General features: G+C 45.0%; 1 protein-coding gene across 1 annotated transcript; it reads left to right on the top strand.

Annotated features, from left to right (window-relative positions):
- The first annotated feature begins 646 nt into the window (after positions 1-646).
- LOC149455818 (squalene synthase-like) lies at positions 647-27,293 on the top strand. The gene is made up of 8 exons (XM_089685889.1): positions 647-752; positions 9,776-9,873; positions 11,133-11,316; positions 12,174-12,302; positions 15,172-15,363; positions 24,255-24,431; positions 25,361-25,513; positions 26,321-27,293. The coding sequence occupies exons 1-8, from the start codon at positions 666-668 to the stop codon at positions 26,426-26,428; spliced, it is 1,128 nt and encodes a 375-aa protein (XP_089542015.1). The 5' UTR covers positions 647-665; the 3' UTR covers positions 26,429-27,293.
- Positions 27,294-27,720: the final 427 nt, after the last annotated feature.

Genomic DNA, 27,720 nt, shown 5'->3' on the forward strand with positions numbered 1-27,720 from the left:
GTGGTGGATCCACAGAGCTGGGGGTTACCATTCAGTGGGGGATCCACAGAGCTGGGGGTTACCATTCAGTGGGGGATCCACAGAGCTGGGCAAGGCAGACAGCCGATAGGTCTGAACTGTCGCCACTTCCAGAGACTGTCATCTGATATCTATCAGCCCAGTAAATAAAGGAATACATTGGGAACTGCTTCCCTTGGTTTTATGTTCTGATCCAGTACATTTTATTATTTTATTACTTTTTATCTGTTTCTCATTGTAAGGTCTATGAGCACCTTACACTAACCAATCCAGACTCCTGCACAGACACCATGAGGATACATAATACAGGCTGAGCTGGTGCTGCCCATAGCCTTCCATGTACTGTCCCCAATCCAGAGACATGAGCTGGGAGTCCCTCCATTCTCCCCCATTAGTTGCAGTGTGTCATGGTGTGTGCACCACAAGGCTCAGCATTCCCTGCCAGTCTCCTGTATGGCTGCACCCGGCCATCGCACCTGTACAGCCCCGGCCAGCTGTCACTGGAAGCAGCACGCCACCCCTCTACCTCGTCCCTCCGCACAGTGATTGGCCGCTGGTGACTGGTGAGGGCGGGGCGACCGCTGCTAATATAAAAAGCGGCAGGAACGTGCGGTGCGGCGACCGCAGAGATCGGATCATCCCCGTCCATGGAGTTCCTGAGGTCGCTCTTCCATCCCGAGGAGATCTACAACCTCATCAGGTACAAGATGGGCGGAATGGCCAAGGTGGAGCAGGTAAGGCTGGGCAGAGGGGGCGCTGTACACCTGTCCCCATGAGGGGGCTATAGGGGGCACTGGAGCACAATTAGGAAGGGGCAATTGTTGGTTCTTGGATTCATTGCCTTTTTTTTCACCAGATTTGTTATGTTTATAAAAACGTGTGTGTCTGTGTGCGTGCGTGTGCCCAATTATAAAATCAGATTCACTGCCGTATGGGTTTTCTTTTTTTTTTCCCAATGAGAGCCTCTGAGACTAGTGTTTTTTTAAGCTAAAAAAAATTCTGGAAATATGCTGATAATAGCGTTTTTTTAGGAGCGTTAGAGTTGTATTAGCGTTTTTTACAGAACATGTAGGGAAACAAAATTTAGAAAAAAGCTGTTAGGAGCCTTTTAGTAGCGTTTGGCACAATTTACAGTGTTTTGTAGCACGAAGCTCTCAAATGCGCAGGGGGGAAAAATTAATATTACTCTATGGAGATGGTCACCTGAAGCAAAACACCTGAAGCTCATAAAAAGTTTTGGAGCTACTTTTGTAGCTCAAATTTGGCAGATTTCGGCGTTTATTTGGTGCATTTTTATTCCCATAGAAAAGAATAGAAATGCGTGATTGGTGTATTTTTGCATGTTTTACTGCGTGGTTTGTGCAATTTTCTGCTCTAATGTAAATTTAAAAAAAAAAATAGTAATATATGAATAAATGTAAAATAAATACACATATAAATAGAAAATCATGATAAATAATAATTAACCCCTAACCTTAAAAAAAGAAATGTAGTACTAATATTATTATTACACCAAACAAAATGTAGTATTATTTTTAATAATAAAAAAGAGTTGTTATTATAATTATTATTATTATTTTTTTTTTTTTTTTAAGGGTTAGAGGGTTAAGGTTATGGGTTAATTATTATTAATGTAGTATTACACAATATTTATGATTTTTATTTGTGTATTTAGTTTACATTTTATTATTATTATTATTATTATTATTAATACCCTAACCCTTACAATAATAAATAATAAGAAGAAAATAATAATAAAAGCCTAACTCAAACCCCTTACCCTAACAAAAAATAAAACTATTATTATTATTAATAAATAAAAGCTGATGGAAAAGCTAAAGAAGCAGAAAAACCTAGCAAAACAAATGCTATTGATATTTTTGATATATTCTCTCTGACGGCAAAGCTCAAAAATGGCTAACAATTGCTGTAAAATATGCACGAAAAATGCAAAAAACTATATGCTCAGATGTGAATGGAGCATTCATTTTTTTTTCTGCTAGCAAATTGCTCCCAAAACACCACCCAAAAAAAGGCTTTCGTTTTTTCTTAAAAATAAGTTGGTGTGCATGGAGCTTTGGTACCCGGTCACACAGGGGAAACTTTTCATGCAATTTTATAGTTTCAAATCACATGACAAGTCACACCCTATTGTTCACAATGGAAGCTGTCATATCTGCGCGATTCCAACTCCGCTCGAGTTGCATCGATTTTGAAAGAACTTCATGCACTACTTTTTGCAAGTTCAGGTGCGACTTGAATAGACATCTGTAAATGAAGTTGCGCAGATGTCTTCCAAGTTGCGACTGAAGTTGGATTGACATCCTATATTGAGCCCGGGTTCACACTGATGTGGTGTGGAATTTGCAGCGTTTTCTGTGTGAATTCCGCACCGCATCAGAATTGCACCCCGTTCATGCAAACCGCTGCGGGTGTGTATGTTAAAATAACAACACCCCGAAATCAGTCCGCAAAACGCGGTGTGAAGTGCAGAATCAGATCACATGGGGTGAATACCCATGCGATCTGATTCTAGTGTGGACCAAAAAAGTGTCCTGCACCTTTTTGGTGCGATTTGAGGCATAAAAAAAGTATGTCGCCAATCGCACCACACACAAATCGCATGTGATTTGCACAGAAATGCGGTGTGGTTCCTGTGCGAATCACATGCGATATACCGCACTGCATACAGTATATGTGAACCCAGTCTTAAACCAAGCGAATTCAAGTGAAGTTGAACGATTTCAAAGTGAGATTCGGTGTGATCGAAGACTTAGGAAGAGGCCAATGGATGGTTTTCTGATTTGTAAAGCGTCCACCATGTGCGTGGTGCATCCAGTTAATTCACTGCTGTTCACCCAACATCTGCATTTACCATTCACCTACTGGGGTCTCAGATTTGCACACCGGTGATGATCCCTTTTAGACCGTATTCACACTAGAGTAACACAAGTGTGCGCATGAAAATGTTTGGAAAACCGCCTGCAGCAAAAGATTGTGAGATGGAGGATGAGCTGTGTTATCAAAGCTAGGATACCTTTCTGTAGTGAAGCAGTAGATTCTTTGAAGCACTTCTCCCAGGTGGTGTAGTGGACTCCCAAACAAGGACCCTACTCCTCTGCGGTGAAAAAGATAGAAGATTTGGGACCCAACATGTCACATGACCACAGATTATTGCTTATTTGAAGCAGTCAGATTCTTTTTATTTATTTTTTTAACTCTGTGATTGGTTGGGGATATGGGGTGGAAAAGGGTATGATCAGTTATTATAGCCTGTCCCTGTCAATACAGGTTTTCCACCATGTAGTACTGCCATCTCTTGTACACCATAGAGAAGGTGATGTTAGGCTATCGGTCACAACCTGGAGACCAACGCACCAGGGGGTCCCAGGGGTCCCAAAAGAGGGTTATTGTTCCTAAGTAAAAGTGGAGATGTATCATTTAGGCTGGGCTTTTTCTCAGACTATGTGCAGGTGGGTAATTACAGGGAACCTGTGAATGTTTACTTTTGTCCTGTTTGCACTTTGTCTGTATTAATCGTATTGATCCTTGCGTAGTGAGTTTCAGGCTGCCCAGAGCTAGGAAAGGGTTATGGTGATTCTCTCCTTTTTTGAGTATTAATGGTCCTACCCCTTGCTGTGGGATCATAAATAGAAGAGGAGGAGGCTATTGAGAGTTGGACAGCTTTGGTTCTGGAGCACCCCCATAGTTTGGAGGGAAGGGTCTGCTGTGCCATATAGTCCCTGTGGATTGTGTGGCCTCCCAATACTGAATCACCCGCATGGGATTCTACCTGGAGTCAGGACACCACCAGCTGAGGACTTTTACCTAGGGAAGGTATGAACCTGGGCAGCCTATACTACTTAGTTCAGGACTGTGGTTGTATTCTCTGTAAGACTTTGCTTCATCGACTGCACTGCTGCAAGTCTTCAGTACATTTGCTGTTAAGTGTTGGATATCTGGTCTGAAGTCTTTTCAAAGGTGTGCATGAAGGTACATATTGTAGCCAAATAACAGGGTCTGCAGCATACACACAAGGAATGATGAAGAACTAGAGGCCACCACAAAGGGCTAACCATGTAAAGGAATTATCGGGAAGTCATGCGGTTGCTATGGGTAGGCAGGACTGGTGGGATTGTATTAGCTGCCAGCCATTGGGAGAGTGGTACCAAGCGTGGGTGACGGGTCCTCTGGTTAGCGATGGGATTGGTGCTCTGGCTTCTTTCCTAGTGGTTGGTGCCCCTAAAGCATTCGGGACCGAATCCATGGCATGGACACCCCATGGACCCAGACAAAGTTACGGGAGAGAAAAAAATTAAATTTTTTTTCATTGTATATGTCTTATAGCAGAAAGTAAAAAAATATTTTTTTTCTTCCTTAATAAATTTCCACCTTTTTTGATTTATAGTGCAAAAAACCTAGTGGTGATCAAATACCACCAAAAGAAAACTATTTGAGTTAAAACATTATATAAATGTAATTTGTGTACAATGTTGCATGGCCGTGCAATTGTCAGTTAAAGTAATGCAGTGCCAAAAAGCAAAAAAATGGCCTGCTCACGAAGAAGGGGGGGGGGGGGGGAGTTTAAGTCTTCCAGAGGTCAGGTGGTTAAACAATCACAGTCGAAGCACAAGGCAATGTTTTAATACTTTACTGAATAGAGTGCAAACGATACAAAATCTAGCCCTAATTCTACTCAGGCTTTGTGCTGCCCCGTCATACCTCCAAAGGCATAGTCCATGCAAATAAAGGTCCATTGGTGGCGTTCCCCAGCAACTGCTGTCTTCAGGATGAACCTCCAGTCACAGTGACAACCTACATTACTGCAGACTCCCAGAGGTCAGTAAAATGCCAGCAACGTAGCGGGGAGCTACGCCTTCCAGAGAAGAGCTCTGGGGTCCTCTGCTCTGGACCACTATCCCTCTTTATAGGCACCGGACCAGTGGGTTGGACCCAAAAAAAACCCACCAAGGGAAAAACCTGGGAACCAAGGTTAACCCTTACCCTTTCATCTGGGACAGCACCTAACTAGTTTTATTACAGCCTGCTTACACGCGCTTAGTGCACAGCGGGACCCCTACACGTTCACCTGGAGTGATGCGGCAGGCAAAGCTAGACTGGTGGAGTGGGACACAGGCTCAGTGGTGTCCCCCCTTGAAATGCTGCATTCTGGAAGACAAGGTGTACAGTGTCATGGGAGAGGGTGTCTCATGGCAAGAAGCCTCCAGATTAAATGGGTAACTGTAAGGTGAAGGGCTCACTTCTAAATACAGAGTGAGGCCATAAAGTTGATTTCACAAGACCATGGCCCTGCCTGATCATTAGCACGTTCACGGAAGGGTCCATACGCGTAGGGCAAGTAGGCCCCCCCCTCTAAATCGCCCCTTGTCTCCACCCCCTACCCACCTCTGAGCAATGTCCCTTAGGTCCACCTATTGCTCACCTCCCAATACCACCCTTTTAGAGAAAACAGAATGAAGTATCTTTTTGTGTTGCTAAGTAATTTGTATAGAACTTGTTAAAGTGATTGTAAAGGCATTAGTGTTTACTACAGTAATAAACATATTATACTTACCTGCTCTGTGTAATGGTATTGCAAAGTGCAGCCCCAAATCCTCCTCTACTGAGGTCCTCTACTGGCACTGTAGGCTCCTCTTCTGTGTGCCTCCATAGCAAGCTGTTTGCTCCCGAGCTGGGCTGTGTGCATCCATAGACACACAGCCCTACTTGGCCCCACCCCTTGCTTCCATTTCACAGTATTTTATTGACAGCAGTAGGAGCCAATGGTTCCCACTGCTGCCTCTGAGACCTATGAATAGAGAGAGAGTGCAGTGCCGCTGCTTTCAGGCAGAGCGCTGGATCGAGATAGAACTCGATAGGTAACTATTTAAAGGGGCTGGGGGGAAAAGCTGATCATGGAAGGTTTTGTCACCTTAAAGCAGTTGTAAAGGCTGAAGGTTTTTTACCTTCATGAATTCTATGCATGAAAGTAAAAACCCTTCTGTGTTCAGCAGCTTCTCCAGCCCTCTCAATACTTACCTGAGCCTCATCGTAATCCAGCAATGTCAATGACAGCCTCGGCTGCCCCAGTGTCTGCCTCCTCATTGGCTGAGACAGCAAGTGGGAGCCTTTGGCTCCCACTGCTGTCAGTCTCAGCCAGTCAGCCGATGAGGAGAGGGGGGCAAGGTGTCTGTCTTTAATGCCATCAAATAAATCCAGTGACAAGGGAGTGGGGCCGACCCGCACTGTGTGTCAATAGATGCACACAGCCCGACTTTGGATTCAGCCTACACAAGTTCAGTTTTCTGTGGGGGCTGGAGGAGCTAAAAGCACCAGCGGGGGATCCCAGAAGAGGAGGATGGTGACTGCTCTGTGCAAAACCATTACCCAGAGTATGTAATATGTTTGTTATTTTAACAAAGAACCTTTTACATAAAATTGTTCACTGTGAGCCTAAGTGGGATGTGTAAAAAATGCCTTGTCTGGAGATACCTGAATATTTCCAAACTCAGAAAATAATTTTTTTAGCAATTTATTTCGGGTCTTGAGCTCCTTCTGAAAATGCTAGTTGCCTGGCTAGCGTACCCATCCGGTGGCTTTAAAAGTTTGTCACTGACCCAGTGGTCACCGAAAATATATTATAAGATGGCTGGGGTGTGTAGCAGACATGGATGGATGTAAAACATAAAATCTTTTCACAAGGATTAGAGGATGAAAGACAATGATGTGATGCATATGGGATACAGAGGAGGATATGAAAAGTGGAAATGTGGAGCAAACAGAATAAAATGGAGAGCAGCAAAAACACTGTTGGGTTGTAGAGCTTCCTCTAGTGGTGCACAACATACACAAAGCAAAGGGCTGTAACATCATAGTCAGTCATAGAGAATGCTGCCCATCCAACGGCACTTACCCCTTTTATGGATGCTGCTCCTATTTTTATTTTCAGGTGCTCCTATTATTATTATTATTATTAATAGTAATAATAATTACATGTTTAATTTTGTTTATATTCAACCCCACTGACCTGTTGTGCAGGTCACTCACACGCCCAGCAGATCCAGTGCTTTTCTGCTGCGATCTGCTGATTAAGTGCAACAGCCCAAGAGATCAAGGCTAGGCACAAAGTTTTTTTTTTTAAAAAAAAAAGGTTAATAAAACAAAATTATATTGCCGGGGGGGGGGGGGGGGGGCGCGGATGCACAGAGCATTAGATCATCCATCTGGGAGCAGTGGGGGGGTGATGGTCCCCTTTACTGGTGGCCAATAATTTGTTCAAGAGGATGCTGTAGACTCAATTCACAAAGCTTACACACCACAGGATAAGGATCCTTTTTCCAAAAAAAGTAATTTATTTTCAGCTGAGTTTAATGACATTTGAAACATAAGGGCCCATTCACACGGACATAAAAAATGCTGCGTTTAGATGTTCACAGAACTACAGTATCTGCTGTACACATCTAAACGCAGCACTATAGTAAACAATGAGCCCCTACACACAGCTGTGTCTACATATAAACATACTTTAGGCATGTATTTTACACTGGATCTTTCTTTCATGGAAAATGTATGTATCTAAACACTGTTTTCTGCCCATGTGAACAAGGTCTAGCTCTGCCAGCAAGAAAAAATGTTTCTATGTGCAGGATTTTAAACCCCTGTGAATGAGCCCTAAGGGTGCATTTATAAAGCAGCAGTATGGTTGTACCCCAGCTGAACCACTGCTTTAGAAAAAATAGCTTATATGCACAGCAATGTGCTTTTTAAATATGTTTAGCATTCTGATTAATTACCGGTGTGTCAGACCACTGCGGAGGGACCGCTGCTTCCACACGTAGAGCTAGGGTCCTTCTCTGCAGCATGATGGTAGGGGGCAGGCTTTTCTACTGAAGCTATGGCTGCTTTCCAAAGAATACAAACTGTAAGACTTTGAATGCCGTTTTTGTTTTGAATGTACACTGTTAAAAAAAATTAAAGGAACACTTTGTAATCAGAGTCTAGCATCAAGTCAATTAAACTCCTGGGATATTGATCTGGTCAGTGAAGTAGCAGAGGGGGTTGTTAATCAGTTTCAGCTGCTTTGGTGTTAATGTAATTAACAGGTGTACTAGATGTACAACAATGAGACGACCCCCAACACAGGAATGGTTTTACAGGTGGAGGCCACTGACATTTTTCCCTACTCATCTTTTCTGACTGTTTTTCACTAGTTTTGCATTTGGCTAGGGTCAGTGTCACTACTGGTAGCATGAGGCGATACCTGGACCCTCAGAGGTTGCACAGGCAGTCCAACTCCTCCAGGATGGCACATCAATACGTACCATTGCCAGAAGGTTTGCTGTCTCCCAGCACAATCTCAAGAGCATGGAGGAGATGCCAGGAGACAGGCAGTTACTCTAGGAGAGCTGGACAGGGCCGTAGAAGGTCCTTAACCCATCAGCAGGACTGGTATCTGCTCCTTTGTGCAAGGAGGAACAGGATGAGCACTTCCAGAACCCTACAAAATGACCTCCAGCAGGCCACTGGTGGGAATGTCTCTGACCAAACAATCAGAAACAGACTTCATGAGGGTGGTCTGAGGGCCTGACATCCTCTAGTGGGCCCTGTGCTCAATGCCCAGCACCATAGAGCTTGATTGGCATTTGCCATTGAACACCAGAATTGGCAGGTCCACCACTGGCGCCCTACGCTTTTCACAGATGAGAGCAGGTTCACCCTGAGCACATGTGACAGACGTGAAAGGGTCTGGAGAAGTCGTGGAGAACATTATGCTGCCTGTAACATCCTTCAGCATGACCGTTTTGGTGGTGGGTCAGTGATGGTCTGGGGAGGCATATCCATGGAGGGACGCACAGACCTCTACAGGCTAGACAATGGCACCCTGACTGCCATTAGGTATTGGGATGAAATACTGAGACCCATTGTCAAACCCTACACTGGTGCAGTGGGTCCTGGGTTCCTCCTGGTGTACGACAATGCCCAGCCTCATGTGGCGAGAGTATGCAGGCAGTTCATAGAGGATGAAGGAATTGATACCACTGAATGGCCCCCTACGCTCGCCTGACCTAAATCCAATAGAACACCTCTGGGATATCATGTTTCGGTCCATCCGACACCACCAGGTTGCACCTCAGACTGTCCAGGAGCTCAGTGATGCCCTGGTCCAGATCTTGGAGGAAATACCCCAGGACACCATCCGTCATCTCATTGGGGGCATTCCCCCCATGATGTTGTCAGGCATGCATACAAGCATGTAGGGGCCATACAAACTACAGAGTACTATTTTGAGTTGCTCCAATTAAATTTCAGCAAAACGGACTAGCCTGCTGCATCATTTTTTCCCTTTGATTTTCGGTGTGTCTTTGATGGAAATGAAAATCATCAACCTACAGAGGACTGAATTCAAACGATGGGGCATCCTTGTGTTCCTAACATATTACCCAGTCCATATCAGTATAGATATCCAGCAGGAGATTACTCCCCATTGAGATCTGATGTGTTTTCAAAGTGTTCCTTTCATTTTTTTGAGCATTGTATTTTAGTGCAAATAAAATGAAAGTGGTAATGTTCTTTGGAACTTTGTGACTTGAGGTGTATGTGGTTCCCCTGCAACAATGGCCAGTAGGCAGCAGTTGCTGGTGACAGTCAGCAGGCTGCAGGAGAGAGGGCTTAAGGAAGGTCACACTGTACACACTTGTGTTGTACCGGAAACCATGTCCATCCATCTGCAGGTTCCATCCTGTCTGTTTCCCAACAGGACCCCATGAGTGAGAGCCTGAAGACCTGCTACAGATACCTGGAGGAGACTGGCAGGAGCTATGCAGCTGTCATCCAGGCCCTGGAAGGGGAGCTACAGTGAGTGTATTGTCTGTTTTTAACCCATCAATAGTTGGAATATGTTGTTGAATATTATTCAGAGAATACAGATGTACCGCTACCCACAAAGGAGCCACTGATAAAGATGGGTCCTCTGTTGCAGGCCTCGAGCCTCAGACCCTCTGACATACCCAGCTATAATGCTATTTTAATGACTTCCCTACCTGGCCACTTCTGACATTTCTCTCCTTTTTTTTTATTTGCTAGAAAATTTACTTAGAACCCCCAAACATTATATATATATATATATATATATATATATATATATATTTTTTTTTTTTTTGCAGAGGCCCTAGAGAATAAAATGGTGGGTTTTGTTTTTTGTCTCATGGTTTTTAAAATCTTTTGGTAAAAATACTCTTCAATTAATTTAAGTGCACTCCGGACACAATATAATACTCATTTTTTATAAAATGTTGTCAGATGTATTTACAGCGAGGCAAACAAGGCATTTATCTTGGATTGCATTTTTCGGTTGGGGGGGGTGGCGCCGCTCCCCCGGAATAAGGGACTCATGAGGCAGGTGACAGAAGATGGGGACCAGGTGAGGCACTGCCTGAGCTCCGCCATGGGATCTAAGAGAGGCTTTGGGCTTCTGCAGGGTGTAGGTAGAGGCCGACTCTCATTCCTGCACAAGGGCGATGGCTGGCTGCTTTCATTCCGGGGAGGTGCAGATGAATGCTGGAAGAACACATCTCTGTCTGAGGTTCTGGGGGTGGCCAGTCTCTCTCTCCCCTTTTTTTTTTTTTTTTGGGTTGTTGCCAAGGGCAGCACAAAAACAAAATACACCACTGGATGTTACACCGAATAAATAGATACCTAACGTGTCACGCTTTAACATTGCATACGCCCATAGAACAAGCATTAACTTTTGCAGCAATATGAGCTACAGCAGCTTTTCTACTGGTTCGTACTACACGGGCCCACCTTCACTCACCATGTACATCAATGAGCCTTGGCCACCCATGACCCTGTCACCAATGTGCCAGCTTTCTTTCCTTGGACCACTTTTCGTAGGTCCTAACCACTGCTGACTGGGAACATCACACAAGAGCTGCAGGCTTGGCAATGCTCTGACCCAGTCATCTAGCCTCAACTTCAGGGACATGTTCACTTACTGCCTAATTCCATCCACTTTTAGAAGCCATTTTAATGAGATAATGAATGTTTTATACACTAAAACTGGCAATTGTCATAATGTTAGGGCTGTATATGGGTCTTCTCTCTGTACTCCTTAGGCATGCAGCCTGTATTTTCTACCTGGTTTTGCGAGCTGTGGACACAGTGGAGGACGACATGACCATCAGTCTGGAGACCAAGATATCCATTTTGAAAAACTTTCACAACTTCCTGTACCAGCCTGACTGGAGGTTCATGGATGGCAAGCAAAAGGATTGCATAGTGCTCAAAGATTTCCCAACAGTGAGTTAAGTTAGGGACTGTTTTTGTGAACTTTTACCATGCAGCCATTGAATTATTTTTATTTTCAAAGCATCATCATTGGACCATTTAGTACATCGATATAGTATAGTAAATTAACATTTGTCTCTTTGGTGTGAAGTACCCCCTTACATTGGTGATCAGTGTAGGGCTCCCTTATGTAGTTGATTAGTAGCAAAGTGCATCCGTACATTGGTAGTTAGTGGTAAAGTGCCCCATTAACATTGGTAGTTGGTTGTGAAATGCCTCCTTACATTGGTGGTCAATGTAAGGCCAGCTTACATTGGTTAGTTTTAAAGTGACCCTTTACATTGGTAGTTGGTGTAGCGTTTCCCTACTTTTTCGGTTTGTGGAGCAGTGCCCCATTATATTGGTGGTCAGTGGTGAAGGGTCTCATTACATTGGTGGTTAGTAGTGAAGTGTCCCCTTACATGGTGGTTAGTGGAGAAGGATCCCCTTACATTGGTAGTCAGTGTAGTGCTCCCTTACCTTGGTGGTCCATGTAGGGCCTTTTATATTGGCGGTTAGTGAAGTACCCCCATACTTTCCATAGCTAGAGGAGACGTGCCCCTTTTTTAGATTGTATATCGACCCCTTACATTGATGGTCAGTGGATTACTACAAAGCAGTTAGTCTGTAAATTATTATTAATCTAAGTACAACATACTAAATAACCCTTTATTGTAAGAGCAACCTTTCTTTGTGTCCAACCTTCTATAGGCAGGTCACATACACCCATGGTCATAATGTGTTGCCCAGTGAGCAAATATTTTTGACAAGTACAAACAAACCTCATTTTCTAATGGAATTTTATTATTTTGTTCTCTTTCAATTCTGAGATCTCTCAAGAGTTTAGAAACTTAGCTGTGGTCTACCAGGAGGTGATTGCCAATGCTGTTTGTGAGCAAGCGCTGGGGATGGTGGAGTACCTAAAGAAGCAAGTAGAGACAATACAAGACTGGGACAAGGTGAGAAATAGGATCGCTTGTAAAGAGGTCATTCACAATATTTACTTAATACTTCCAAACACCATTTGTTGACCAGATTGCTATAGTGGAACTTTTTCTGGTTATGCCTCTTCCACCATAGTTGTTTACCTCCCTGCTAGAAATGTTTTTTTTTTTTTTATGGAGCCATGCATGCACAGCTCAGTGTACAATCATTATCTTACAGATGCCAGAGTTGGCATGTATGGGAGCCACGTCTCTCCTGCCCGGGCAGTTAAATACAAAGATTACAAGTAACAACAGAAGTGGAGTGATCAGGGGAAGGACAGACATGGCTTCATTGGATGGATGTGTGTGTATGTGGCACAGGGCACCAGTGGCAGACCTGCCAATTCTGGTGTTCAATGGCAAATGCCAATCGAGCTCTATGCGGCCAGGCAGTGAGCACAGAGCCCACTAGAGGATGTTTGTCCCTCAGGCCACCCTCATGAAGTCTGTTTCTGATTGTGGAGGTCCACAATTTTGTCTCTGGTGTCTTTTGACAGCTCTTTGGTCTTGCCCATGGTAGTAGTTGGCATCTGACTGACTATGGGGTGGACAGGTGTCTTTAAAGAGCTCAGACAGGTGCTACTAAGTTAGATTAATGAGTGGAGTAGAGGTGGACTTTTTAAAGGCACAGTAACAGGTCTTTGAGAGCCAGAATTCTTGCTGTTTCTTAGGTGTTCAAATGCTTATGTTCAGCAGTGCAAGACAAATAAATTCTTTAAAAATCATACAATGTGATTTCCTGAATTTTTTTTTAATTCTGTCTCTCGGAGTGGGAATGCACCTACAATGTGAATTTCAGACCCCTCCATGATTTCTAAGTGGGAGAACTTGCAAAATCGCAGGGTGTTCAAATACTTCTGTTCCTCACTGTATAAGCCTCTGTGCTACAGACATCCAGCGGGTACCCAAACACCGCTACTCAGGTAAATCCAAATCCAAAGGATGGAGAATAGATCTTGCTATTACTTTAATTTAAAAAACATGGGAGGGCAGGATTTTGGCCAGTTTTCAACATACTAATGTCTTAAGTAGTAATTATTGTTTAATATACTGTGTATGCATACTGTATGTACAGTACCTGTATAAACCAACTTAATGTAGTGACCCTGATGCAGCCTACAATATTATCCACTGTGATAGTGAAAATGCCTGTGTTATTCTACAAATCAATCCCTGAGCTAACCCCCACCTCCTGTTATTCATCTGTCATTGCATGAACAATCTCCATTTTTACAGGCTTACCTCCATTCCCTTGTTTTTTTGTTTGTGTTTATTTTTGTATTTTTTTGTTTATGATGGCAGCTGTGTAGGAAGTATAAATGACTGCGTAGACCATTGGGCATTAGAGAGACTCAGTGATCAGCACTCAGTAACACACCTGATTCAACATGTCTTCTCTCTTCCTCTGTGATGAGAGGTGTAGCTGTTACTGAGCTTTGCCAGCATAGAGCACTGGTGTCCGAGGGCAGGGACCAGCATGTTTCACTGAGATAATGGTATATTAAAGTATTTTCATGACCTGTTTGGTACATGCAAGAAGGTTGAAGCCTGCTTAAGTGAATTAGATACTGGCCCAGGCTGGATGGGGTAAGAATTAGCTCTTGGTCACCAGTTTGCTGGCTTTTTGGGTTTCAGCCAGCCCATCTGTGGTATAAACTGGGGGAAGGCTGAGACCCTGGAGGCTGCTGGTGTCCCTGCTGGAGCCACTGTGAGCCGGTCAGTTGGAGGCTAAGATCTGTGCTGCTGCTGATCGCAACTACCAGAGAAGATTAACTATACTGAAACCCCTGGGATGCCACCAGACATGGACCATGTCTCCGATAATTGACTCGCCACCACACACGGACTCTAATTCAACTACAAGGAATGCTTGGACCTACTCATAGTTGGTCAGGAATGTAATGAACTGTTCGTAATTTATCCTGTATCATGTTTGCACTGCAAAATAAAGACTGTTAACCTTTTTTTTTTTTAGCCTGGTCTGAAGTTATTTCTAAAGGGGTGCATAATGGGGATGGCTCTGTAATAGCATTAAGGGGTATGTTGTATACAATACTAAAGTGAAAGTAAGCTGCATTTTAATGAAGAACAAGGTCATTGCTAGTGACAATCGAGTCAGAGTCACAGGCAATCAGTCAAGGTGAGGTACCTGAGGGAGGTGGGGTATTGTCTGGTAGTGAGGTGACACTGGTTGGGCCTCCAGCAGTCTGTCTTCCATAGCAAGACCAGTGTTAAGCAGATCCCTAACCTGTCTAATAGGTATGGAACAAAAGTTAACACAGGACATGTATGGATCCTGTGCTTTGTGGGGTTTCATTCCGTTACTGGGAGTGAGGTAGCAGAGGTAAGCTGGCTGGTGGAGTGGCGTAGTGCAGCCTGCCAACCTGAATAGCTCTTTGTATAAAGCAATATTTCTCTTTACCACCAAGTTGGGAGACTGTGCTAATGTCAGACTGTAAACATTACTGCGGTTCCCATCTAGTCCCAGGCACTGATGAGTGCGCCATCAGGCAGAGGTACTCCTAGTGTATAGGCACTGTAGGCCCCACCCAGAAAATGTCAGTCAGTAATACACACAAGCAACAAGCCACCCTACATACAATACTAAAGAAAAAAGTCAGACTTCAAATGGGCTTTTTGTAGACAATAAAGGCTCTGGCAGCTAAAACATACAAAAAAAAAAATAAAATCTGACCTGGCATAGAGCTTCCATCTAAAGGCTGCAAGTGGTAATTATGAAATGTTCATACTTGATATGATCAATACTAAACACAATATAGGAATAAAATACATAATCTGTTTAGTCTAAGGTTTTTTCTATTTTTTTTTTTTTCCCCCACAGTACTGTTACTATGCATCTAGTCCATTGATATGTGGCCTATCAGTAATGTTCTCTGTCTCAGGGTTGGAGAACTCCATAGTAGGAGAAGACACGAGGGTCTCCATCTCTGTAAGTCTGTTCATGCAGAAGATGAACATTATCCGTGATTTCCTGGAAGACCAACTCAACAACCAAGAGTTCTGGCCAAAAGAGGTGAGTACAGTTTTCTGTCCAATGCCATCAGTCTGTAGCTAAAATTTCAGTTTTGGGTGGGATGATTATTTAAATTTAAACAAGTGGCCATGATATGGTATTTTAATACACTGCTCAAAAAAATTAAAGGAACACTTTAAAAACACATCAGATCTCAATAGGGAAAAATATCATGCTGGATATCTATACTGATATGGACTGGGTAATGTTCTAGGAACATAAAGATGCCCCATTGTTTGATGGAAATTAAAAGGATCAACCTACAGAGGACTGAATTCAAAGACACCCCGAAAATCAAAGTGAAAAAATGATGCAGCAGGCTAGTCCATTTTGCTGAAATTTCATTGCAGCAACTCAGAATGGAATTCAGTAGTTTGTATGGCCCCCACGTGCTTGTATGCACGCCTGACAGTGTCGGGGCATGCTCCTAATGTGACGACGGATGGTGTCCTGGGGTATTTCCTCCCAGATCTGGACCAGGGCATCACTGAGCTCCTGGACAGTCTGAGGTGCAACCTGGCAGTGTTGGATGGACCAAAACATGATATCCCAGAGGTGTTCTATTGGATTTAGGTCAGGTGAGTGTGGGGACCATTCAGTGGTATCAATAACTTTCATCCTCCAAGAACTGCCTGCATACTCTCGCCACATGAGGCTGGGCATTGTTGTGCACCAGGAGGAACCCAGGACTCACTGCACCAGCGTAGGGTCTGACAATGGGTCCAAGGATTTCATCCCAATACCTAATGGCAGTCAGGGTGCCATTATCTAGCCTGTAAAGGTCTGTGCATCCATGGATATGCCTCCCCAGACCATCACTGACCCACTACCAAAACGGTCATGCTGAACGATGTTACAGACAGCATTACATTCTCCACGGCTTCTCCAGACCCTTTCACGGTGGTCACATGTGCTCAGGGTGAACCTGCTCCCATCTGTGAAAATCACAGGGTGCCAGTAGGTTTACTAATTCTGGTGTTCAATGGCAAATGCCAATCGAGCTTTATGGTGCCAGGCAGTGAGCACAGGGCCCAGCAGAGGACGTCAGGTCCTCAGGCCACCCTCGCGAAGTCTGTTTATGATTGGTCAGAGACATTCACACCAGTGGCCTGCTGGATGTCACTTTGTAGGGCTCTGGCAGTGCTCATCCTGTTCCTCCTTGCACAAAGGCGCAGATGCCAGTCCTGCTGATGGGATAAGTACCTTCTACGGCCCTGTCCAGCTTTCCTAGAGTAACTGACTGTCTCCTGGAATCTCCTCCATGCACTTGAGACTGTGCTGGGAGGCACAGCAAACATTCTGGCAATAGCACATATTGATCTGCCATCCTGGAGGAGTCGGACTGCCTGTAGGGCAACCTCTGTAGGGTCCAGGTATCGCCTCATGCTACCAGTAGTGACACTGACCCTAGCCAAATGCAAAACTTGTGAAAAACAGTCAGAAAAGATGAGTACGGAACAAAATGTCAGTGGCCTCCACGTGTAAACCATTCCTGTTTTGTGGTTTGTTTCATTGTTGCCTATCCAGTGCACCTGTTGTTAATTTTATTAACACCAAAGCAGCTGAAACTGATCAACGACCCCCTCTGCTACTTCACTGACCAGATCAATATCCCAGGAGTTTAATTGGCTTGATGCTATACTCTGATTAAAAAGTGTTCCTTTCATTTTTTTCAACAAGCTGTAAAAGTGCTTTATTTAAACCCTTGCTGACCTCTTTAGCTGTAAGCACTGTGGAGAAATTCGTCTGCAGAGTTTACAACAGAGACACTGAAAAACTGCTATCTTATTCTTGCTTTCCTTGGCAGCCTGCCAGCATTCTAATCAGTCACAGCAGTAACAAACGCAGTCCACCTTCATCAGGCTTAGAGGCAAAGGAAAAAAGAAGCTATATGTTAAACTTGGCTGCATTAAATATGAATATTTTGCATAAAGCAAATTTGGGTAATGCACGTCAGGTCAAGTGAATTCTCTTTTATGAAAATTCTCATTTTAAACTTGTGTTCCTAGGTACTCTGATGTGAAGGGGAGTCTAATGTGATGAGAGGACCTCTGATGTAACGGGGGGCTTCTGGCATGAAAGGGGAACTAATGTAATGGGAGGAGCTTTGATGTGAGGCATTAAGTTCTGATATGAAATTCCCAGACTCAGGTTTCCCATTGATCAATAAGATTTATATTTTTGAAATGTTAAATTGGAGTGCTTCAAGATTTGTGCACAATTTTAGGGATCGGTTGCACCATATTGGTTCCTGCATGGTGAGTTTTGTGGCAGTTCTTTCATTTAATTAGGCTGCCAAACACTCAAAGTATGGCAAATGCAATTTGTAAAATCGTACTGCAGTACCATGTGTTTTGGTGGCTGTGAACGCACCCAGATTTGTGAGATGTGATGGAGTGCTATCAAGAATTAATGGCACCCACCCGTATCTACAGATGGCAGCTTGTTTCTGTAAAATAACACAAGGGCACAGCCACATAATGTAAATTTGTTGCTAATCTGCACAAGATTGCAATTAAAGTATTACTAAACCCAGGACCCTGCATTCACTATATCTGGTCTCCCCGGACCCTGCATTCACTATAACCGGTCTCCTCGGACCCTGCATTCGCTATATCCGGTCTCCCCGGACCCTGCATTCGCTATATCCGGTCTCCCCGGACCCTGCATTCCCTATATCTGGTCTCCCAGGATCCTGCATTCACTATATCTGGTCTCCCCGGACCCTGCATTCACTATATCTGGTCTCCCTGAACCCTGCATTCACTATATCTGGTCTCCCCGGACCCTGCATTCGCTGTATCCGGTCTCCCCGGACCCTGCATTCGCTATATCCGGTCTCCCCGGACCCTGCATTCGCTATACCCGGTCTCCCCAGGCCCTGCATTCGCTATATCCGGTCTCCCCGGACCCTGCATTCGCTATATCCGGTCTTCCCGGACCCTGCATTCACTATATCCGGTTTTCCCGGACCCTGCATTCACTATATCCGGTCTTCCCGGACCCTGCATTCGCTATATCCGGTCTCCTCGGACCCTGCATTCGCTATACCCGGTCTCCCCGGACCCTGCATTCGCTATACCCGGTCTTCCCGGACCCTGCATTCGCTATATCCGGTCTCCCCGGACCCTGCATTCGCTATATCCGGTCTCCTCGGACCCTGCATTCGCTATATCCGGTCTCCTCGGACCCTGCATTCGCTATATCCGGTCTCCCCGGACCCTGCATTCGCTATATCCGGTCTCCCCGGACCCTGCATTCGCTATATCCGGTCTCCCCGGACCCTGCATTCGCTATATCCGGTCTCCCCGGGCCCTGCATTCGCTATATGCGGTCTCCCCGGACCCTGCATTCGCTATATCCGGTCTCCCCGGACCCTGCATTCGCTATATCCGGTCTCCCCGGACCCTGCATTCGCTATATCCGGTCTCCCCAGGCCCTGCATTCGCTATATCCGGTCTCCCCGGACCCTGCATTCGCTATATCCGGTCTCCCCGGACCCTGCATTCGCTATATCCGGTCTCCCCGGACCCTGCATTCACTATATCCGGTTTTCCCGGACCCTGCATTCACTATATCCGGTCTTCCCGGACCCTGCATTCACTATATCCTGTCTCCCCGGACCCTGCATTCACTATACCCGGTCTCCCCGGACCCTGCATTCACTATATCCGGTCTCCCCGGACCCTGCATTCACTATACCCGGTCTCCCCGGACCCTGCATTCACTATATCCGGTCTTCCCGGACCCTGCATTCACTATATCCGGTCTCCCCGGACCCTGCATTCGCTATATCCGGTCTCCTCGGACCCTGCATTCGCTATATCCGGTCTCCTCGGACCCTGCATTCGCTATATCCGGTCTCCCCGGACCCTGCATTCGCTATATCCGGTCTCCCCGGACCCTGCATTCGCTATATCCGGTCTCCCCAGACCCTGCATTCGCTATATCCGGTCTCCCCAGGCCCTGCATTCGCTATATCCGGTCTCCCCGGACCCTGCATTCACTATATCCGGTCTCCCCGGACCCTACATTCACTATATCCGGTCTTCCCGGACCCTGCATTCACTATATCCGGTTTTCCCGGACCCTGCATTCACTATATCTGGTCTCCCCGGACCCTGCATTCACTATATCTGGTCTCCCCGGACCCTGCATTCACTATATCTGGTCTCCCACAGTACACACAACATGGAAATGCAATTATTTTTGTAAATATAAACTGCTAAATACCTTTTCTTGTCAGCAGTTAGAGCAGTCTTGTGACTTCAGCAGAGCACTGCTAAAGCTTGTAGGAGGAGTTTTTTCTTTCTACCCTAGAAGGATGCAAACCCCCTGACCTCTGTCTGGACAGTGCTGATTGGCCCTGTGCTGATCACATGCATTCTCCCAAGAAAACAAAAAGCTATCTAGCAATACACACTAACCTAGGCATGTGCTTATGACTACGATTCAGTCTGTCTTATCAGGAGATAAGACATGGACATTTGAACAAGAGGAGGGGCAGAGAAGACAGGATCAAACTTCCTTTTTACACAATGCAGAGGATTAACCCCTTAGGTTCCACAGTGAGTATAACAAGCATGCTTCACTGCATATACAGACTGATTTTACTGTTGTGGGTTTAGTAACACTTTTACGCATACAAGCACTGGTACTCCAATGCAATGGTTTCTCTTTTTTTGAAGTTTTAAGTGGAGTACACACAATGAGAAAATTGGATGAAAAATACCACTTATGGAGCAATTTTCCAATAATCTGATTGTTAGTACACAGGTTTCTAGAGCCGATCACGGCAGTTCAAGCAAAATTGTGCAAACATTTTCCTCGTACGATACCAGAATGAATGACTTTCATTTAATCAGTACAGTATTTGCTGAAAAAAAACAAACCAAGTGACCAAGACTGGCATGCTCTGAAGCGAAAGAAATCAATACGTCACTTCCAAAGTTGCATTCTGTTGTGCGAGAATTCTCGGAACTTCAGTAACCTCTTCATTTTTGAGACTAGCATGCGGGAAAACTCAGATGATCATTCGTCTTATATTTTCATTGTGTGTGGGGCTTTAGTCATAGTAAGTGCCTTGTTCAGAACATACTTCCAGTAGCGTTGCTATGGGGGTGCAGGGTATGTGGACTGCATCTGGGTGACACCCACCAGAGGGGTGACACCTGTCAGCCAGGGCAACACTAACACCACCCCAGTGTCTGATCCTCATCTCTCACCAGCTGTGTATTATTATTATTATACAGGATTTATATTATTATTATTATTCAGGATTTATATAGCGCAAACAGTTTGCTCAGAGCTTTACAATATAAAGGGAGACAATACAGCAACAATACAGTTCAATACAAGAGGGATAGGAGGGCCCTGCTCCTTGAAGCTTACAATCTAGGTCAGGGGCAGACTGACAACTCATGGGGCCCCAGGCAATAGGGGATCATGGGGCCCCTTTGTCCTTGCCCAAACTCAAAAAAGCCTATGAAAAAGGTACCAGGGGCATCTCATGGGGCCCCCTACTGACCCCAGGCACTCGGGCACTGCCCGAGTTCCCAAATGGTCAGTCCGCCCCTGGGACCTATACTAGTGGGGGTGGATTTGAAATCCCCCCCCCCTCCCCCAAGAACACAAGCCCTCTCCCCTCCCAAAGCACCCGCAGCACATATTTTACCTCCCTACTAGGCACCAGTGGAGAGAAGGGTGTCTGTACTGAGGGAGGGAGAGGGGTCTGTACTCAGGAAGGGGGAGGGGGGGTCTGCACTTAGTGGAAGGGGGTTTGTACTGAGGAAGGGGGTATATACTTAGTGGAGGGGGGTCTGTACTTAGTATATAGACCCCTCCTTCAGTGCATACCCCCCCCCATCTCCACTAAGTGGAGAGGGGGGGTCTGTACTGAGGTAGGGGGTCTATACTTAGTGGAGGGGGGGGTCTGTAATGAGGGAGAGGGATCTGTACTGAGGTGGCACTATACTTTGGGGGGGGTGACACCATGTTTTACCACACCTGAGTGACACCAACCCTAGTGATGCCACTGCATGCTTCAGAGAAATTGCACCATTCACTTTTCATGTTACTTAATTTGATCGGGGTATAGATGTGTGACAGACTCCCTTCCCTTTCCATGGTCAATCACCTTTGGAGGTGGTACCGTCAGGTATGAGGAAAGTTCTTGCTGCTGAAGTGGTCATGGATTATAGAGACAAGCTGCTTTTGATGGCTTACTTGGAGTTAGTTTTTTTCTACATCAACACATCATCCTAATCACAACGCGCCCAAACACAACATGAATGTCACTAGAGGAGTCCATCTAAAGATCTAGTTGGTCCCTCGTTGGCTCTATAGGCCAGTACATACCGTTTTCTGTATCCACATGCAGCTTATAGTTTGTACCATCAGAAGGAAGAGCTCGCCTAGGATGCTAGGCTAATATTTTGAATCTTTTGAGAGGTGAACCCCTCTGATCCCTCTGAAATGAGTAATGATCCCAGTTTGGTGCTCAGCAATTAGAGAGCCTAGGAGGAATCTGTAGATGGTTAGCACAGTAGATCAGTGGTTAGCATTAGTGATGGGCTGAACACACCCCTGTTCGGTTTGTATTCGAACCTACCGAAAGGAAAAAAAAAGTGTAGTAAGAAATGACAGGAGACAGTCTTTGGAAAGTCTTTTTATTTAAAGCAAAAATTTAAAAAAGTCCCCCGAATTAGATCCAATGTCAATCATAATGCCCACCGCCACTGCCGACCCAAAAAAAAAAAAAAACATCCCGGCTGTATGACACATGCGCCACGATGACGTGATTCTTAAATACTGTGAGTAACCCTGCCCCTTTGTGACATCATCATGCGCTGTGACTGGCCAAAGCATTGCACCTGACCTGTGGTCAAAGCCCATCACTACTTAGCATCTCTACCTTGCAGCACTGGGGTCCTCAATTTGAATCCCAACCATGTTTGCTCAAAGTACTCCGGTTTCCACCCACATTCCAAAGACATGCTGGTAGGTTAAGGTAGAACTAAAGGCAAAACCTTTTTTGTTTTTTTTTTTTCTTCATTTTGGAAAGAGTAAGGGAGGGTTATAATCCCTGTGTTTTATTTTTGTTTGTTTTTGCCTCCCATTGGGGAGATTTCCCTTCCCTCCACTTCCTGTCTCATAGCCAAAACAGGAAGTAACAAGATATCCTTCCAAAGGGAGGGAATCCCGGGTTGTTACCAGGGCCATCACAACTATTGAACCCATTGGAAGATTTCCCCTATTTTCCTGTTCTGGGGACAACCCACAATTTGGAATTTTCTTTCACTTTCAATGCCAACTGTAAACAGGATAAATAGAGGGTGAATCTCCCTAATTGGGACACAGACAGCAATAAAAACCTGACAGGCATTCTAATCCCTCTCTAATCTATCCAAAACTAAGGTTTTTGCCTTTAGTTACACTATAAAATAAATGACTACTATCTAAATTGGTGCTAGTATGTCTATGTATGCATGTGAGATAAGAACCTTGAATTGTAAGCTCCTTGATGGCAGGAACCGTTGTGAATGCACCATATTTGTGTAGCACACTCTTAGTTAGGTTTAGGATGCTAGGCAAATTTAGTTTAGCTCCTTTGTAGCCAGGGGAGTAGTGATTGATTACTCCAGTCTGCTTAATGTTTCATAGGCTGCTGGTTTGATTATTCTCTCCTGTATTCTAGAGGGTTCTAGAATCAGTGGGAGGAAGGATAGAAGGGCAGCTTGAATATTTATTGGTGATTCAGCCAATTCCTGGGGAGTTGTCCAGTAGGTGGCTGGGGAGTCATAAATTGTCTGAGACCTGGAGCAGTGTGTATGGGTCCCAGGTCAAGAGGAGTCCCCTGTCTAGGGGCTGTGCCCTCTTAGGGCAGTCTGCTAGAGACTCTGCTTGATGGTCACCGAAGTCCCAGCTGTAGTCTAAACTGTGGGTGCCTATTACCAATGTCGGGTCTGGGATTTTCTTATGGTCTGGAGAGCTCATGAAGAATGGTCTGGAGTACTCAGAAGTTGGGGGGAAGAGTGTCCAGCTTTCCCGTGGTCCCCACAGAAGAGTGCCCGGTAGATATCAGGAGGCAACTGACCTAAATTCTGTGCCCTAGTGACTGTGTGCAATTCTCCATTCTACAATAACAAGTTCTAGGCATTTCTCAGCTAGTAATGAATCTTGTGGGAGCTCTGTTGCCAGAACAGGGTGAAGAGAAGTGTCCTAGGTGATTTCAGTTTTTTTTGGGGTGGTGTCCAATGCTTTCCCTCACCCCAACAAGTTTAAATCCACAATAAAAGCATAAGACACTCTCTAGGCTGTTAAGTCATTAAGGAAAAAAGAAATGTTGTGTGCCTGGCTGTGCATGCACTAAGATTTGGGGGGAAAGGCTCAGCTTATCTGCAGCTCCCTAGGGGGTGCGCTAGATTTGTAAAGCACAATACATTGGGAATGTGCATGTATTTCATGGGTATCTTTACCTGTTGCAGCCTATAATAGACGTGACCATTGCCCATCTCCTAGATTTAGTGCTGCCAAGTCTGAGGAAGCCATACCATCATGAAGCTTGCTCTGCCCCAGGACTAGCACCAGCTCCAGAAGTTGGTCCTTTAACACCGAATAGATTACTTAGCTAACAGGTTCTTTTTAAACCCATCTGCGCTTTCAGGTATGCCATGACCCTCTAATCCTAAACTGGGTACTGCCAGTTGAAATTTTTCAAAGAGAAAATGGTATTACCCAGAATTCTTATTAAATGGCTTGGGAAGGAAAAATTGACCATTGCCTTTATTTCCAGTGCTGTCCTCCTGATATCAAACCTTTTCCACCACATTTTGGTCTTCGTAAGTCAAACTATGATCAGCAGCTGAAGTCTATCCCTCTGCCTTTACCAGGTGTGGAGTAAATATGGGAAGAAGTTGTCTGATTTTACCAAGCCGGAAAATACTGTGCCAGCCGTGCAGTGTCTGAATGAGCTAATCACTAATTCCCTGCAACATGTGCCTGACATCTTTCTCTACCTGTCCCGACTGCAAAACCAGAGAGTGTTCAAATTCTGTGCAGTCCCGCTGGTAAGTGCACCAACTACTACGACCATATTACAGTAAATGGTAGTGTTAAGTGGTTTTGTAATGAATAAGAACAGATAATCTTTCAAGTCATGGATGATCTCCAAGTCATGGATGATCTCCCAAGTCATGGATGATCTCCCAAGTCATGGATGATCTCCCAAGTCATGGATGATCTCCCAAGTCATGGATGATTGCTGCACAACTGCAGCATTTAAAAAAAAAAAAAATTCCCTACAAAAGTTAAAATAAGAATGCAGCTCCCATTGCAATGCTCACCCAATCTCCAGTGCTGTCCCATGCAGACTCTGCTCTGCCATCCAATGCTGGTCCCCTTCTGGGTTGGATAATGCCCAGCATCATTCAATTCATTTCCTGTGACCCAAAGGCATGAAGGACCGGCCCGGCGGTGGACTGAGCTCACAGGATAATGCTACAGAGAACTGTGTCCAGGTCATGTTCTTAGCAGCATCCCATAGTTCTTTCCCATCCCTACAGAAAGAGCCTTGCCATCATGTTATCCAACCAAAGAATAAGGAGATGAACATACAGTTAGGTCCATATATATTTGGACACAGGCACAATTTTAGTTTTATTTATATTTTAGATATTTTATTATAACACATTCAAGCTATAGTTATATAATGGATATGGGCTGAAAGTGCACACTCTCAGGTTTAATTTGAGGGTATGTCCATCCAAATTGTAGGAAGGGTTTAGGAATTACAGCTCTTAAGCGTAGTCATCCCCCCTCATAAAAGTGGTTCCTTCGTTGTCCAATCAGTAGGCTGGGGATGTGTTCTTGACCACCCTGTTCTGCTTAACAGCTGTGAAGGTCAAGAACCTGGATCCTGTCTGTCCGTACCTAGACCACAAAACTGGTCAGTTGTGTTTGGTTTGACCATAACTGTCTACCATGTATGTGTTTTTAGATGATGGCAATCGCTACATTGGCCACATGCTACAACAACCAGCAAGTGTTTAAAAGAAAAGTGAAGATCCGAAAGGGTCAGACTGTGACTCTGATGATGAACACTACAACCATGCAGGCTGTAAAAGCCATCACATGTCAGTATATGGAGGAGGTATGGATGTCTTCTATATTTTAAACCCTTAAGAATGATTATGGTTGTCTGCTTTAATGCAGATATTAAAAAGTTTGTTTTAGCATGACTCAAATTTACCCCCAAACCTTCCTTTGCCACCCTAGGACATGTCCCAGCAATTTTTTTTCTTGTGCATGTAGTGAGAAACTGCTTTTATTATGCCCTGTGTAATCCCCACCAGGCCTAAACCATTCTTGCTGGGAGCTCAATTCTTATTGACATAGGAATGCCTCCCAGAACTACATCATCCAAGAGCCCTATCTCTACACACAGTGAGTGGGAAGGCTTTTGGGAGTCAAGGCAGCAGCATTGTTTTGCTGGGAAAGTATTCAATGTCTGCACATGAATAGAAGCAAAGACGAGGTGAAGCTCTTGTTCAGCAGGCAGGGATGACAACACTGACTGGGATTTGAGTGCAGCAGAAGGACTGTTGTCAGCCCAAATAGGAAGTTAGGAGTGCACTGGTATTTTTAGTACTTGCAGCTTTTGTAAAGGGTTACAACATGGGGCAGTGTCCAGAAGTACTGAATATGGTTTGTTTTTTTTGTTTTTTTTTTCATTGTGCCTTAACGTACACTTTAGGACCGATTCACACCAGAATGCAGTGCAATGTACACATTGTCAGGGGATGCAGATCATTGTCTAGCAGGGTATTAGCCCAGTGAGAGCTGGAGAGCTGTGCCGGCTAGTTTGGAGACACAAACTTTCAATTGTGTGGCATTTCTTTAGTAATTTATTACTAGTTTGATATTATTTAATAATGTAATATCTTTGGTCATTCTGCAGATATACCGAAAGATTCCCTCAACAGACCCATCATCTGAACAAACTCAAAACATCCTGGCTACCATTAGAAAACTAAGTATGCCCAATGGTGCTACAGGTGACCCTTAGCTGGCAGTACCTGCGTAATATGCAGGACAGGTCCACATGGGCCAGTGACTTGGGACAATCCAACCATCTTTGTTCAATTCTTCATGGTAATCTCTTGAGAAGATCCAGAGGATTTTGAGACTTGAACCCTTCTGCGGCTGAGATCCTAGCACTTCAAAAATAAGTTCACTTTTTAAAAAACAATAAATGTACATTTTTTTTGCGGGTAACAAAAGTGCTTTTGTCTTAGGGGTCGGCAGAGCATTGCACCTGTGATCATGAGACCACAGGTGCAATGTCAGGCACCTGCAGACTCTCTGTACACTGTCTGCCAGTACCTCCTATAAGGGCAGGCAGTTACTCGAGAGCAGGAAGAATCCATGAACTTTTGAGTGCTCACCACAGTGGCAGGTAGGACTTGTGGTTCATTCACAGAACTCTATGAACAATGCAACTGTGACGGTGGAGCCCCACACAGCCACGCTGTTTTTGAATTGTGACAGCAGGTGCAGGGAGAGGATCTCCTGCCCGCTGTCACAGGGTAGATCAGGAAGGGTTCCCTGTCTGCTGTTATTAGGCGGATCAGGGGGTATGGGGGGGTTACATGTTACCAGAGGCGTCCCTAGGGTTGGTGCCACCCGGTGCAATAACACTTGGTGACACCCCCTCAGACGATCCCCGCAGAATAAATTGGATCTGCGGATTGAGCATAATGGATCGGACTCCGATCCATTAAGCTCAATCCGCAGATCAGATCCATCCTGCGAGGATCGTCGGCTTTCTTTACAACTTACCTTTTCTTGGAGCGGGTCCGGGTGTAGTGGCAAGATGTGTCTCCCCTGAAGCAACTGCGCATGTCCCGGTTTCAGGCACGAGCAATCGATGATAGCGGGGGGGGGGGGGGGGGGGGGGGGGGGACATCTACATGGGAGATACATCTTGTCGTTACACTGGTGTCACCCCATATAGGTTGCATGCCGACGATCCCCGCAGGATCGTCGGCATGCAACCTATACAGGGTGATAACGGACCCACTCCAAGAAAAGGTAAGTTGTAAAGAAAGCCGACGATTCCTGCAGGATGGATCCGATCCATCCTGCGGGGATCGTCAGCTTGCTTTACAACTTACCTTTTTGTGAAGCGGGTCCAGTGTCACCCCCGTGTGGTCGGTGTCACCCAACTTACCTTTTTGTGGAGCAGGTCCGGTGTCACCCCGTGTGGACCACACCTGCCTCGGGACGCCACTGCATATTACACCTCTGAATATGGGTGTAAAATTTAACCAAAAGGTGAACCTGTTCTTTAAATAGGGC

The sequence above is a fragment of the Staurois parvus genome, unplaced genomic scaffold (genome assembly GCF_062004578.1).
Source record: "Staurois parvus isolate SC_StPar_1 unplaced genomic scaffold, SC_StPar_1.0 ptg000388l, whole genome shotgun sequence".
NCBI classification, from domain to species: domain Eukaryota; kingdom Metazoa; phylum Chordata; class Amphibia; order Anura; family Ranidae; genus Staurois; species Staurois parvus.